At 42.0% G+C, this 14,447-nt stretch overlaps 3 protein-coding genes across 6 annotated transcripts in view; 1 reads left to right on the top strand and 2 right to left on the bottom strand.

Annotated features, from left to right (window-relative positions):
- Positions 1–3,679, bottom strand: part of LOC109955973 (dysbindin-like) — a 10,245-nt gene extending 6,566 nt beyond the window's left edge. Inside the window, exon 1 of the mRNA XM_020592662.1 lies at positions 3,445–3,679. Coding sequence (XP_020448318.1) covers positions 3,445–3,487 — 43 coding nt within the window. The 5' untranslated portion in view covers positions 3,488–3,679. The remainder of the gene's footprint in view (positions 1–3,444) is intronic.
- Positions 3,680–5,652: 1,973 nt separating this feature from the next.
- On the top strand, positions 5,653–11,890 carry LOC109955967 (uncharacterized). Of its 3 annotated transcripts, XM_020592652.1 has the most exons (4): positions 5,654–5,984; positions 6,170–6,301; positions 7,698–8,849; positions 10,184–11,888. In XM_020592652.1, the coding sequence occupies exons 3-4, from the start codon at positions 7,827–7,829 to the stop codon at positions 10,544–10,546; spliced, it is 1,386 nt and encodes a 461-aa protein (XP_020448308.1). In that variant the 5' UTR covers positions 5,654–5,984; positions 6,170–6,301; positions 7,698–7,826; the 3' UTR covers positions 10,547–11,888. The 3 variants fall into 3 exon arrangements, with proteins under 3 accessions (XP_020448309.1, XP_020448308.1, XP_020448307.1); XM_020592653.1 differs by having other exon boundaries at positions 5,653–6,301; positions 7,698–8,420; positions 10,184–11,890; XM_020592651.1 differs by having other exon boundaries at positions 5,654–6,301.
- Positions 11,891–12,405: 515 nt separating this feature from the next.
- Positions 12,406–14,447, bottom strand: part of LOC109956053 (bone morphogenetic protein 7-like) — a 17,323-nt gene continuing 15,281 nt past the window's right edge. For both annotated transcript variants that reach the window (XM_020592853.1, XM_020592855.1), the window contains exons 3-7: positions 14,074–14,222; positions 13,573–13,779; positions 13,366–13,439; positions 13,181–13,291; positions 12,406–13,093 (exon numbers count right to left, since the gene is read on the bottom strand). In XM_020592853.1, coding sequence (XP_020448509.1) covers positions 12,944–13,093; positions 13,181–13,291; positions 13,366–13,439; positions 13,573–13,779; positions 14,074–14,222 — 691 coding nt within the window. In that variant the 3' untranslated portion in view covers positions 12,406–12,943. The remainder of the gene's footprint in view (positions 13,094–13,180; positions 13,292–13,365; positions 13,440–13,572; positions 13,780–14,073; positions 14,223–14,447) is intronic.

The following is a 14,447-nucleotide window of genomic DNA, read 5'->3' as shown; positions in this document are numbered from 1 at the left end:
CAAAAAATTTAGTTCTAATTTAAAAAAAAAAAAAAAAAAAAAACTAGTTAGTTAGTGTTTCAGCATATCCTGGTCAGCACATCTTGAAGTTCTTTATAAAGTCACTCTTCCTGTTTCACTGACTGGAGATCAAAATATTACATTGCTTGCTCATTAGTCTCATTCATCAACACAGAAAAAAACCTGGAGATGAAGTGGAACAGACAGGTGGCCACGCTTGTAAAAAGGATATTAATATCTCTGGAATCTATGCATTTGCTCTGTCTCATACTTTTATTTTTGGCATCACTCACTCCCTGTTTTCTCTCCAAAAAGCAGCCATTTACTGAGCTCCAGTTGCAAGGACAGTGAATTATTTATGGTAGCTGTTGATCTGGCTGTTTTTGCTGGGGTACAGCACTGTCCGGCACCATCTGAACAACAGTGAGATCAATGTTAACCCTCTCGTTACTGCCCTGTCTTTGCTTGATTACACCCAGACTGACAATGGGAGTGTTTGTAGGTCAGAGGCCTGTCCCACTGCCCTCCATCAGCCCACAAGCAGATTGGTATGAGCTCTGATCAACACAATAGGTTTCATCAGCTGACAAACTACCGACATATCCAGTTTTTTCTACATTTAAAATCCTCTTATGAAAGATTTTTCACCAGCCATCAACTAACCAGTAATGGTCAGCTCTCTGGGAGCGGATCGGTGAAGTAACACAGCTTTATATTAAAGCATTAAAAAGTTTGTTCTGATTGTTAAAAGTAAGGTGCATCGGGAGTGGCTGACAACAAACCGATAGAAGAGCTCAGATCAGAAAATCCCTTCACTTTTTCACCTCTGATTTAAATCTAATCAAGTACAATCTCTGTGTTTAAGTGTTAGGATTAGAGCCCTCTCTCTATGTGTGTGAAAGAGACAAACATGAGGAAACCTCTTTAAATCCTCACCTGCTGATGTCTCTCATTCTCATTTATTGTAGCTCTGACTGGAATGATGAGATCATTATTACTTCATGTTATCATCACGTAATGAATCCTTTGTCTCATCTTCTATGTAACTATTGGCTCAACACTAACTTCTCACTATTGTATATAATCACACATACATAATCATTTGATCCATAAGGAACAAATTATAGCAGCTTTAGGTTATTCCTCTTTTTTCTTTCACAGAAATCAGTTCCTCCCAGCGATGTCATTGTTTCAAATGAACAAACTCCAAACAATTAACAAACCAAACAGGTGAATTTGTGCTACATAGTTTATGCATTTGGGAAAGGTGTCTTTCTGTGTAGGGCTCCGAGCACAGTGTATGTCTGGAAGTGTTGACTTGGTCTACACAGTACCTGCAGGATCCAAGGGAACATGAGTAGAAGGATTGGTTATAGAATGTGAGAGAGGGTGGTGTGTGCCCCCGGGGGTGCACAGCTAACTATGATAACCTTGTTCAGCTACGCACATCTGTTTATTATAATCACACACAAACATTCACACAAAGTGTACAATTAAAGCTCTGACATGCCACAAGGCATTGTTTGTAACAAAATAATCTGTGCACCATGTGAGCTTTTGTCATTTCAGTAAACAATAATTCTGTTAGTATTGCTCTTATTTCAGAAAGAGCATAACACACTATTTACACTTCACTTTCAACAATGACTTTTTATCATTTTTCTCTTGGCCAGTGTCTTTGGTTTTGTTGGGAAGAGACAGCAGCCATTGTTATTTTTTGCTTGATAACCCCAAAAGGTCCAACATTTCTAGTATTATATTAGCCTGACAGTGCTGTTGTTTATAAACCATATTTTATGATACATTTTATGATACACACATGAGTAATGGAGAGAGAAATCACAGCTGGTGCAACAATGGTCCCAGAAGTCAGTGACGCTCCCCGTCTCTGTGGAAACTCCACAGATGCAGGATCATAGCCAGAATGAATTTATGTGATGTGAAAGAAGTCACTTCATGAAATATAACTCATATCTGCAGTTACCATCATTTATACACAGCATTAAGGTATCCTTAAGTTCTTCATATTGAATTTCCTGCACCACAGCTTTACTGTTTTCCTACTATGGCCACTCTTGTAGTGTCGCTCTTGGTTATGGGAAGCTGCTGTCCCAGCAGCAGACAGACAGAGTTAGCAACCCCCTGGTGAACACACTGAGGTGTTGAGAGCTAAGGAGCTAGGTATTTCCCTCAGGAGTAGATCAAGACCAAAAACAGAGCTAGGTCCTATTTGTATCTATTCTCAGACAATAAGTTCCAGTGACTAGATAGCAGAGTGGCATAGCAAAGATGTATGCTGTATGAATCCTTCAGGGTTTGATTAACCAAAGATGTAGACAGAACATGGTATAGATTTTTACCCTTCTAATTTGCCCATTAAACATCATCTACTTTCTCAGGCTTATGTGGGTCACATCCAGGGGGAATGAGCTAAGAATTCAAGGAGAATAGGAACAGTTCCTTCTGCACCATTTCTGCCCCTGCGGTGTGCCATCTTCCTCTGTAACATGTTTTCAACAGCTGCCCAGTCCTTCATTCCAAACCACACCAATGTGCCCCTCTCTAATACATTTCCACAACTATCAAAATGTGGCAGAATGGACAGTATGAAGGCTGGGGCTGAGCAGCAGATGGGATATGTCTTCTCTGGAGGCCCAGCCCTGATCCTTTTTAGCCTCATGAAATCACACACTGATCTCACTGGGACTATCTAGGTTGATGTGTCTGTGGAACAAGCTACAGACACACCAAACATGTTAGAGATCTGCTAGCACAGTGCCATTAGAAATAAGAGATCTTTGTCTGGAGCTGTGTGGTGGTGGCCCCAGTCCAAGGCTGCCTCAGTGTGTGTGAGTGTGTGTGGGAATGCATCCCTATTCCTGTACAAAAACAGTGTGTCCTATTCACTCAGTATTAGTGTGAACATTACTCAGGGTGATGACTCAACGTTCCTGTCTGACTTTTGGCTTGCATAGCACTTGGACTAGTCACTTCAGGCAACATCAACACAGCAGCAGTTATTTAACTCATTGGCTGAGATGACACACCAGCTTCCACATTACCTCTGACACACACACACACACACACACACACACACACACACACACAGAGCTTATGCCTCATAGTGATGGGGTCAGTAAACTGCCCCATCACTAGGATTAACCTCAACTACATCCCTACACATCACACACACAAGCTGTTATTGTAGCTTTGTGTTTTCTGCCTTAAACGATCTGTGTGTGTGTGTGTGTGTGTGTGTCTGTCTGTGTGTGCTGAACTTCTGACCACCAAATATGGAGGAGAATCTTCCTCTCTCTAAAGTCCTGCTCCACTTCTAAAAATAAAAACTGTGTTAATAGAACAAACCTGTGGTCACAATTCTGTACATCCCTCCTGAACTAAAAGATGAGTTTCTGCAAAAGAAAAGTTACTAAAATTACTCACAGGGCAGGCGTTTGTTGTGCAGGTTGGCTGAAGGGGAGCTCATGTTGCTGAAGAGTCGGAGGTGGCAGAGATAATAAACGGAGGCCAGTCAGCCCTGTAAGAGTTCAGCAGAGAGGCTGCCAAGCATCTCACAGCTCCTCTGCCTTGTCAAAGCTGTTCCAAAGTAACGGATGCTGGCTGTCAGACTGCTGCTTTCCTTCCCCTCTTCCCTCTTTCCCATCTGATTCTCATGGATGAGGCGACAAGTTTGGAGTCAAGCAGCTGACCAATGACAGAGAGGAGGGAGGAGCTGAGGGAGTGCAAGAAGGAACTGAGAAGAGGGAAGGATGGTTTTTATGTAGCGAAGTGGAAAATACCAAGGAGGGACAGACACATGCCTTTCTTATTGCTGTCTCCTTACCCTCCTTCACCCTCACCTCCTCCCTTTCTGTCTCTTGTCTTCTTCCTTTGTTTCTTCTGGATTTAAACCCTCTCTGTCCTGTTTCAACTTCAGGGTCAAGTGATGTCAAAAAAACAGTACAGTTTCAGATAATATTTTATTGTCATATTCTTTGGAATAGCACTGATGGATTTGATAATGTAAAATCTTTATCAGATGATCTAAATATTTAGTTTGCCACAGAATAACACATTTTTACTTGACAACAAATAGAAACATACAGGTCTTTCTTACTGTAACATTATCATTCAATTTTGCTTTTCTTGTTATGTTTGCTGAAAATATAAATCTAATCAAAACATGAAGTAACCTTTTTTTTTTTTATTATCATTAAGACTTTTACAAAACTGTTTCTTTCTTTGGTACATCATTATTCGCTGGTGGGAGAAAGTGGATTACTTCTACTGACCAGGAATCAGAGTCAAAAAACTGTCAGGCACAGTATAACATCTGAAAGTCTGCATGTCCTTTACACCATCTAGTGGAGAACAGATGTCAGTTCCAGATCCTCTAAGCAGGACTCGCTCATTACACCATATTTGTACATACATGCTTCACAAAGCAACATTACATTATTACCTTTTTTTTCCAACACACTGCACCAGAGCTTGTCAGAGGCTTTTTAAACGGTAAAAAAAACGCTGTGCTTAGGTTACAAAAGATGGTGGTATGAGTCATCACGGCAATTTGTTTGCCAGAATCAGCACAATGGGAGCAAACATGTTGATCATCCACAATAACTTTGATTAATGGAAAATGTCATTTCCCCTATATAATAATTAATTACTATTTGTGGACCAGTTGATACAAATTCCTTCACATAAGACAGCAAATTAACAACAAACATTCATAACTGTATATGTCTACCCATGCACACTCTGAGCACAGAAACTTTCACTACTGAAACTCAGACTTGGTATCTGTGCCAAGCTGCAAAGTGAAACTGCAAATACTGGCTGTAATGTAGCAGTTGGGAAGTGGTGGGAGTGATTGGCGATTTCTATCAATAAAAACAAACTCTTTGTAAATGTCAGTGGTTGAGGTGGTTGGGGCTTAAATGTGCTAGTCACAGCAAAGACTGCGATGCATCATCTCATCAAACCCTAAACTTCCTGAAGTATGTCTGTGTGCGCGCGTGCATGTTCAGAATGTACAAAAAAGAGAGAGAAAACAGATACACAGAGAAAGAGAGAGAGGGCGAGTGGGCAGAGGAAGCATGATGTGACTCAAAGTGAGAAATCCTCTTCACCTCAAGCTAAATTATGCGTGGGCTTTCTCATAACTGGGGGTTCACCTGCTGAGGCCCTGCAAAATCAATAGCTGAGACCTGGCTTGCTGTGCTGCTGAGGCAGCCACGAAGAAAAGGCCAACTTCTCTTTCTTGTGTTTTAAAATGAGATGAAAGAGAGAGGCAAGCAAGTGCAAAGTGAAGAAAAAATATAGAAAGCAAGCAGGCAGCAGAGCGTGGGTGAGGGTAAGGGGACATTGTTTATGGTTTCTGCACAAGCATGAAAGGATCTCATTTTTATAGAGGATTAGCTTAAGTACATAATGCTGACCTTTGAATGCTCTGATGAAAAACAGTTACTGGCCATTTCAAAGCAGTCATTCTGTTCATTGTCTTGCTCATTCAAGATGAATCAGTCCACATCTGCCCCGTGAGGCAAGAAAAGCAGGGAGAATTGACGACAAGTGAGGGTTATTTGCTACCAGACTGCAGATGTGATAGCAAGATGTTTGTTTTGCAATGCTTTTTTTTTTTTGCATGTGTGTGTCCAGGCGAGTCTAAAGCAACGGTTTCCCGCCCTCACTACACCAGGCAAAACGCCAAAGCCATCAGGCAGTCATACGCCTACCGTCAGCTGAGGAGTTACACAGCAGTCTCATTTCTAATTATACACCCAACAGCAGTGAGCTACACAGAGAGAGGGAGAGAATGTGTGGAATATGCAGAGAGGAAGAGAAGGGTGATTACAAATGGAAGAGAGGCTGAGAGTGCCACTCAACAGCAAACACAGGGTGAACAACTTCAGCTGTCAGAGAGAGACAGAGAGAGAAAGAAAGAGAGGAAGAGGGAGAGACATCAAACCTGTCTGAGAAAGGTTAACAGGACCGACTGACTGACTGAGGAGAGTGGGAGTGTAAAATGTAAACGTGAGTAGGAGGGAAGAGAGAGAGAAAGAGGAGGAGGAGAAGAGAAGAGAAAAGGAGGAGAGTGTGTCTGATACTGTTGCACTTGTCTGGATGCTTCTGCTCATTCTGGTCTGTTTTGCCTTTTCACCTGCAGCCTGGGAGGACGACACAAGCCTGACAGGTGTGTGTGGAGCGTCTGGCTCCATTTCGTGAACATGGATCGACAAGCTGTGTGAAAATGGATGCAGAGAGAGATGGATGGACAGATGGATGGATGGAGGAACATGTAAGTATGTCTCCTACATGAAGCTTCTCTGAAACCAATTTACCTTGATGTGTGTAACAAAGAAACTGAGTCAATATTCCTGTTTTACTCCATGAAAAGCACCAGATGTGATATATGCATAAGTCTTACTTGCTACAACGTCATAGATCCAGCTGACTAAGTGCAAAATTATCACTACTGATATTGAAATTATTAATATAATGGCTTCAAAGACATTAAACACCATGGTGTATACACTTGATTTCCATAAATTAACATTCTGTAGTGGACTAAGCGCCTCATAAGGTTACTGAGCCTGGAGAATGTTACAGTGTAGGCCTGTTTGGGCCACGATCTGATCATATCTGTGTGTCGGTCACTGTGAGTAAGTAGCCTCGGAGCCATTTGAATGAATTTACATGTACACAGCAGGCATTTAGCTGACAAATACTTATCTATTTATGTCACACAGAAATTGCAGTGTGAGGGTGTTGTCTGATCCCCCCCCACACACAGACACATATACATCCACAGAGAAACAGCTCATATCAGAGACATGCCTGTCAGGAAGAGTCAAAGAGGTCTATTCAGCAGTGGTGCTCAGCTATGATGATGACATAATGCAGGGCACTGATGAGCTTTGCATTGACAGGCTGTAAAAGTCCGGCACTATTCTGCACCTCATTGCACCACTTTGTATAACTAATATGTCTGCAGAGCGGTTGAATAGGTAAAAACCTGTCGTGTGTGTTCTGTGCTGTGGTCACAAGATGCTTATAATTAGCTTCCATTAGTGTACTGACTCACTGCTGTGCATTCATGCAAGAAGGATGATGAAGTTTCAGTAGCTTGAGGTGTTGCAGATCATCTCGGTCCCATGAGAAACATGCAAGCTGAGGCTATGTTTTTAACACCATGCACCTGTTTAGACTAGTGTCTACTGGAAAATGTCACCATGAGAACATTATTGAAAGATATCATTAACCTCAAAGGAAGTGAATCAAATGTAATGGTAACTTTACACACAGCTGATGTTTTGCCTTGTCCTCATTCCTTCACCAGCCACACTGTGCAGTATCTTCTTACCATTGTAACTTGAACTTGTTTTGTTTTCACAAAGTAGTTGGTAGATATCCATCAAACTAAACCCCATAATTATCACAATTAGTGGTTGGAAAGTCCTGATTTGAAGCTTTTGGTGGAGTTATTGGTGAGATGTCAAGAGGATATTTGCGAGCAGTGATCTTATCGAGTGGGATGTCAAATTTTATTGTTCCTCAAGAAAATGTTAAACCAAGAGAAAGTGGCAAACAGAGACAGAGGGAGGTTGAATCCAGAGCAAAATGATTTTCTTCAGCTTGACATCTTGTTTGTGATTATATAAAGTGCACTAACATTTATTTCTCTGACTTCACAGATTGTGATGACCTTGGATCTGCACCACTTGCCAAAAGACTAATGGAATCCATGTCACACGAGCACAACAACACCTCATCTTCTGTAGGGGCCATTCAGTGCCAGTGTGAGTGTCAGGCAACGTGACCCAATGAGCTTCAACCTGGCTCTAGTCCCAGACAGGGACAGTCTCCCTCTCAAAAAGAGGGACCAAAGACCAAGCTCACCACTGCAGGAGCAGCAGCAGCAGCAACAGTGTGTTGCTGCAACGTTCAAGGCGCCTTACCCTTATAAGAGCCACAGTGAGATTAAAACAAAACACACAGGGCCTTTTCAGCCAGTGCCAAGACGAGTTCCTGCGCTCTACCAACCATGGACGCAGACTCATCCATCCACCAGGTCTAAACCTCACATGCTATCCGCCTTTAGAGAGCATCATGGCTGGGCAGAGTGGAGGGAGTTTAACCCCCTACACCCTGGATGGGACTTCCCCCACCATTATCAGCACCACTTCTCTGACACACCTGCACTCTATCCTGGCCATCCACACCACTACTCCAGATTCAACCCTATCCCTCTGGTCCCTGAGGGTTTCCACAGGGTTGGTGGAGAGTACGGCTGGGAGCAGCTGAAGACATTAAAGGACAGGAGTTTGAATGCAGAGAGGTGGAGCGATGGCAAGACTAAAGGACCACATGAGAGGAGAAGAAACAGAAAAGTTGAGTATTTTCCCAGGGTTGGAAAAGTAAGTCCTCCATCATTGTGCACACGTCTACCTCAGTCTCCACAAGAGGGCCATATACTGCAACATGATCTGCTGCACAAATCCACAAAGGTTGTGAAATATCCTGTTTCTCCTGGCGATAACTCAGATAGCACGTACACCTCCATAAATCCTCCTGCTCACCCCACCTCTGAGCATGGTTCTTCCTCCTCTTCCTCTCCCAATCGTTTTCCCTGGCTGCTCCCTCACTTTGCAGCAGGCTCTCTGATCGAGCTCATAGACGGGCGGCTGAGACAGGTGGAGCACCTGCAGACAGAAGACTTCCTGCTTGGCTCACTGGCCTGCCCAGACCTGCGCTTAAGCTATTGCACAGTGCAGAGCATCTTTCCTTCAGTATCCTCCTCCTCCATTTCACGCCTCCTCATCCTGCTGCACGACCCGCAGTCTCAGGTGAAGGAAAATCACTCTGTAGTATTCGTTGTTCACAGCAGATGCATCACAAGCAGTTCAGTGTTCCCTTTAAATAGTACATCTAACAAACGATGCCTTCAGGTAATATGGGAAGGACTTTAAACACAATATTTATATTACATCAGTTTTAAATGCTACTAATTAACTGGGATTAAGGCACAGAGTACAAATTCTTAATAGGAAATGCCTTCAGGATTTGACATATTAAAGGATAAGACAGTGTTTTATTGTGAACAAATCCACTGAGGATACTATCACCAACAATGAAGTGATTCTCCAAACAACAATTAGCTGTGTAGCCAAAGTCTGATCTAGTTTATTCCTCTATGCCACAGGGCTCCACTGTTATCCACAACCTACTCAGCCACACCTGACTGACTTGATTCTTCCATACATGGCTATGTCCACATACGCTAGCCTGGTGCCATAAAGCCCTAGTGTACTAATGTATATTAATCCACAGCAGAAATTAGTCCCAAACAAATGCACCTTTAATTTGTTTGAGTAGCATCTGCAAAAAACTACAGCATCCAGCTGTTTTAGAAAATTAATGAGCCTGTTAAAAAATGAAACTATACATTTGAGTCCTGTTTTTAAATGTTTATGCCTTTCATAGAAACCAGTGGATTTGATGCTGATTACCACAGAGAATGTTGGTAGTCTGAAAGTGTTGAGAGACTCACTCATTGTTTATGATGGAATTTGTTAACAAATATATATATATATATATATACACATATATAAGACAGTCTTAACCTATAATTTCATGTGTACAATGTGTCCCTTATGGTAAAAAAAAAAAAAGAAAAGGCTGACAAAGGTGAATGTCGTCTTGCCACAGTTTTCCCTAATACTATTTTATTTTTCTACAAAATAAAACTATAGATTAATTTGAAAGATGTTTTAATTACATAATAATTAAAGACATTATAGGGAATTTATTTGAAATAAAATGATGAAATGTTGACAAAATATGGATTTCTTTTAATTTACAGATGGCATTACAATGTAGTGAGAAGAATCTTTTCTAAGATAGTAATTACTCATTGAGAAAGGGTATGTGTGCTACCTGTGCAAAAAACTGCAAGTACAAGCCTGAAATTAAAACAGATGTCTTCACCTTAATGTGAGTACATAGAAAACGATGTATGATTTCAAACAAATCTGAAATCATTAGACTTCCATGTCTCTCTTGCTGTTTCTATTTGACTTCAGATTCATCAAACTGGAATGATACCACCCCCTAGTGAGCATGTGCATACCCGGCATCCCTCTGTCTCATTCTACTGTTTACACTTATGTCTCTCCCGCAGGAGTTGGTGGATGTCTATGTGGAGTATCCATTCTTTGTGCGTGGGCAGGGCTGGTCCTCCTGCAACCCTCAGAGGACTGCCCGTCTGTGTGGCCTGCAGTGCCGCCAGCTCAGTGTGGGGGATGTCTGCCTGGCTCTCACTCCCATCTCAGCACCACAGCCTCCATCATCAGCCACCCCGGAGCCTAAATCCTCACTCTGGAAGTCAAGGGGAGGGCATGAGTCCCTAGAGGTACCACACCCACAGCCCCCTGCTGGACCACAGTGGCCAGCTCTGGAGCAGAAGAGGGAGGCCACGGCAGTCCGGAGGAGACACTATTCAGCTCCTGAGCTGAGACATCCAGGAATTAATTGCATGCAGTGATAAGGGTCACTGGTTTATGGGCAGGGAGCAAATCAATCTCTTTTCTGCTCTGCTATATTCAGTTTGTATTTGGTGTCTTTTCTACCTCCTGAGTCATATGTTTGTGCTTCAGTGTCTTTCTTAAGTATGTCTAAGGAAAAGCTAAACAGGAAAGAAAAGCTTGACTCTCAGCATCCCCCAGAGCAGGTATTCGCACATATTTGTCAAGGTAAATCAGGGATCACACACTAACTATGTGCGTCTAATCAGAGTTAAACATCATATCTTCTGTGAGCCTGACCACAGAAATAAACTTTATCCATGTGAGAGAACTCAGGCTTTTTTGTGACACAGTGGAAAACAAAAGTGTAAATTGATGTTGCTACAGGCAACCGCTTCAGTGACAGTGAGTTCATAGGCTCAGAGAATAATGTTATAGTTCATATTATTTCAAGCAGTTCTGTCAGACTCAGTCCACATTTCTTATAAAGCACATACAAATACTGCCTCAGGTCTTTTACTGCTGATGATACTGGGTTAATGGTTACCTCTCTTCTGCCTGATATTCATGATCACGACAGCTTTCCTGCCAGATTACTACAAAACACCTAAAAACAGAAACCTTATCATATTTCTGACTTTGAGATGAGATTTCACATTGACAATCACCACCATTTTGAATCAGTAGAGTTTAGTGTGACGCTTCTACCTCTGTTTTCTATTTACAAGGACAGATATTGTGTTTTTATAGTGTGGGCTGTGTTGTAATATGCTTTGCTGGAAGCTTTCAGCTTCTCTGTGAATACCAATGTGAATGCCTTTATTTGCCTGGTTGTTATATCCGCACATTATATACAGTATGTGCTTTGCTTTTTGTACTAATGCATATTTTGAATGTCTGTGCCACTGTTAGCAGTGGAGATGCTCATACTATGCTAAACAGTTTAAGGCCCAATCAGTAATTAGTGTACAGCGTCACGTGTCAGCACTATGATTTAATTTTCCGCTGAGTATACACAGTTCACACATAATCAAACGAGTGGGACAAAACTGGAATATGAACTATGTAGACTCAACTATGATGTCGCAGTTAAGACAGACAGGCTGTTGTACAACTGACCACAGACTGGGTCTTTAACTTGTGAACCTGTTTTCTCAATGTTAAATAAATGTGTTACGTGTAAAATTCCCTGTATAATTTCATTAGTTTGATCTTAAAACATAATAAACTCTTGATTACTAGGTGACAAAACACCACAAGGTCCATTTAGAAGCAGTTTTGAATCACACAGCACAGTCTTCTTTGGTATATGGAGAAAAATGAAACTCTGAATGTGGAATTTCCTCAGTAAGCTAGAGATTGTGTGCTAGCAGCTACTAAATAAACCTTGTGGAGACACTGTTTTGCCAAGTACTGTTTCCAAAATCAAGAATAAACTTTCACTCTCAACTTTAATTTAGATGACTATCTGAAGGTGCTATGAATGCCACTGTAAAAAACAATATTGAGGTCAGATGAGGTAGAAACACACCTGCTTCTTCCTCGATGCTTTGAATTTCTTTACACTACTTTAACCTGGTAAAATAAAGTTACAGCCTCTGTTTTCCCACCTGCAGCTCTGGTCTGGCACCAAAAGACTGCAGCAGTGGGGGTCCACTTCATGAACATGAAATGCTGTCATCTTACAGACTGTGTGTCTTTCACAGGCCTGGTGATACATGTCTACACCTGGAGACTAGGCCTACCAGCCGGTCCTTTCCCTTCCCACACACAGTCTCAGCTGTCACTGTTCACCGAACTCCTTTATAACGACAGCGCGCTAGATGTTTTACTCTTGACACGGTCCAACTGGCCTGCTGAGGAGCTGGTGAAGCTTGGTGCAGAACATTTTTTCTCATCAGCTCATCCAGCTGGTACAAAGTTGAAATAATTCAACATGAAGATGGATATTTAGCTTTATCGGCTGTGTAACATGTTATCAGATGCACATTTCTACCCAAGTAACATTTATATTCTCATGTTGGTCACAAAGACAGATGTATGGCACATTATATAATCTCTGTAGATGGAGGAAAAGGTCATAACTTTTTACATGTTTTATTACCATGTTTTGTTTGAGTTTCTGAAATAACTCCACACTTCTCAGTTATTTTGCTGCACTTTTTCCAATCACACACAAAAAAAAGAGAAAATATTTTGTCCAGACCAACAGCTCTGACCAATAGCTGTGGTACTGGCTAATACTGATGGGAGGCTCAGCTGCTGGTCATAAAAACAGTATACCTGTACCAGATTAAAGCTCAGTCTGTGGCAGGAGCTCCCTGGTGACCAAGCACCCAGTGTCTCTGGTTCCTCTGCTTCAGTCTTTCTCAAGCATCCCTCTGAATTTGCAAAACTCATAAAACTGGGAATAGCGATCAGTGACAGCCGCAGGCTCTGACCACCATGTTGCGGTACTTCTTGAGAATGACATTGGAGCTGTCATCAAAGTAGAGCACTGAGATGCCATGGAGCTGCGTAGGGGCACAACAGGGCTTAGGCACCGTCTCTGGGTTTATAAAATGAACCTGTGGTTGTAAGAAGCATAAATCAATCCTCACAAAAAGTGGAGGTGGTTTGAAAATGCCTGTCATCAGGGACTGTTTGGGACTTACCAGAGTTTGCACAATAGCATGATTGGTGGCATTCATGTAGGAGTTGAGAGGGAAGGCACATTCTCCTTCACAATAATATGCTGCATAGCCCTCTGGTGCTATGATCCAGTCCTGAGCAGTAAAACTGTCACTTTTGGAAATGGAATGACATTTATTTAAAATATAAGAAAAGTTTAGTATTTTACCTGCCATCCCAAATCTCTGAAACTGACATAGAGCTCATGTTTTTTACACCCCTCTTTAGAAATCCCGAGGTTATCTGAAATTGAAAGCATGCAAGTATGAGTTCACATGAAAATATTAGTATAGGAAATGTATTACATGCCCTTTAATCAAAGTCATCTAGACCAAGGCTGGAGTCTATGTTGGTGAGTTTCTATGGATTCAGTCACCTGTTGCAGCCTCCACTGCCTTTAGCGCATCTTGGACAGTCCTCTGGGGTTTGGAGCGGTTAGATTGGCGCCCCTTGTGGCCTTGGGCAGATCGGATACTGCGGAATCGCACCTCATTGGCTTTGAAGAAGGCAACCATGAAGGGCTGCTTGTCCTGGGGCCTACCACCTGTGACCAGCCCTGCCAGTCGGGGGTTCCTCCTGTGACCTACATGGGAGACAAAATCAACCAGCGTATGAGAGTCTCAAACAACCACTGAAGATAGGGTCATTTATACTTCTACTAAATAATTTGCTCATCTTAATATTATTACAACAACCGCAATATTACCTTAAATGCTGTAGGAACCCTCCACACAGACACACAGACATACTTAACACATGATGTCCATTTAACCATCAAATAAAACAAATATTAATCATTCATAAACACCATTACTCTACACAAAGACTATAGCTTTTAGACTGCTGTTGCTGCTAAAGACCCATCCTCATGACTGACCATGGCTGTCTTCCAGGATCAGGTGCAGGCCGAGATTCTGCTCTGGGCTGAACAGCCACAGGTTACTGGTAGCAGTCAGGTCAAAAACCAGCCAGCCCTCCTCTGCAGCCCAAACATCTCGTTGGTCCAGCAGCAGCAGCTCCACCTCACTGGGGAGAGAACAACCTGTATGTATAGCCAAGGCAGACCTACATTTCACTCCTATATGGTTCTACTCCATCAAAACATATGATGAATCAAATCAAATCAAATCAAATTTTATTTGTATAGCGCCAAATCACAACAAAAGTCATCTCAGGACACTTTACAAAGTAAGGTCTAGACCTTACTGTTATCAATATTATTACATAGGGAAAACCCAACAAATCCCCCTT

This window comes from Monopterus albus, unplaced genomic scaffold (assembly GCF_001952655.1).
Source record: "Monopterus albus unplaced genomic scaffold, M_albus_1.0 scaffold18.1, whole genome shotgun sequence".
Lineage (NCBI taxonomy): Eukaryota > Metazoa > Chordata > Actinopteri > Synbranchiformes > Synbranchidae > Monopterus > Monopterus albus.
This window is presented reverse-complemented; position numbering and strand designations above follow the sequence as displayed.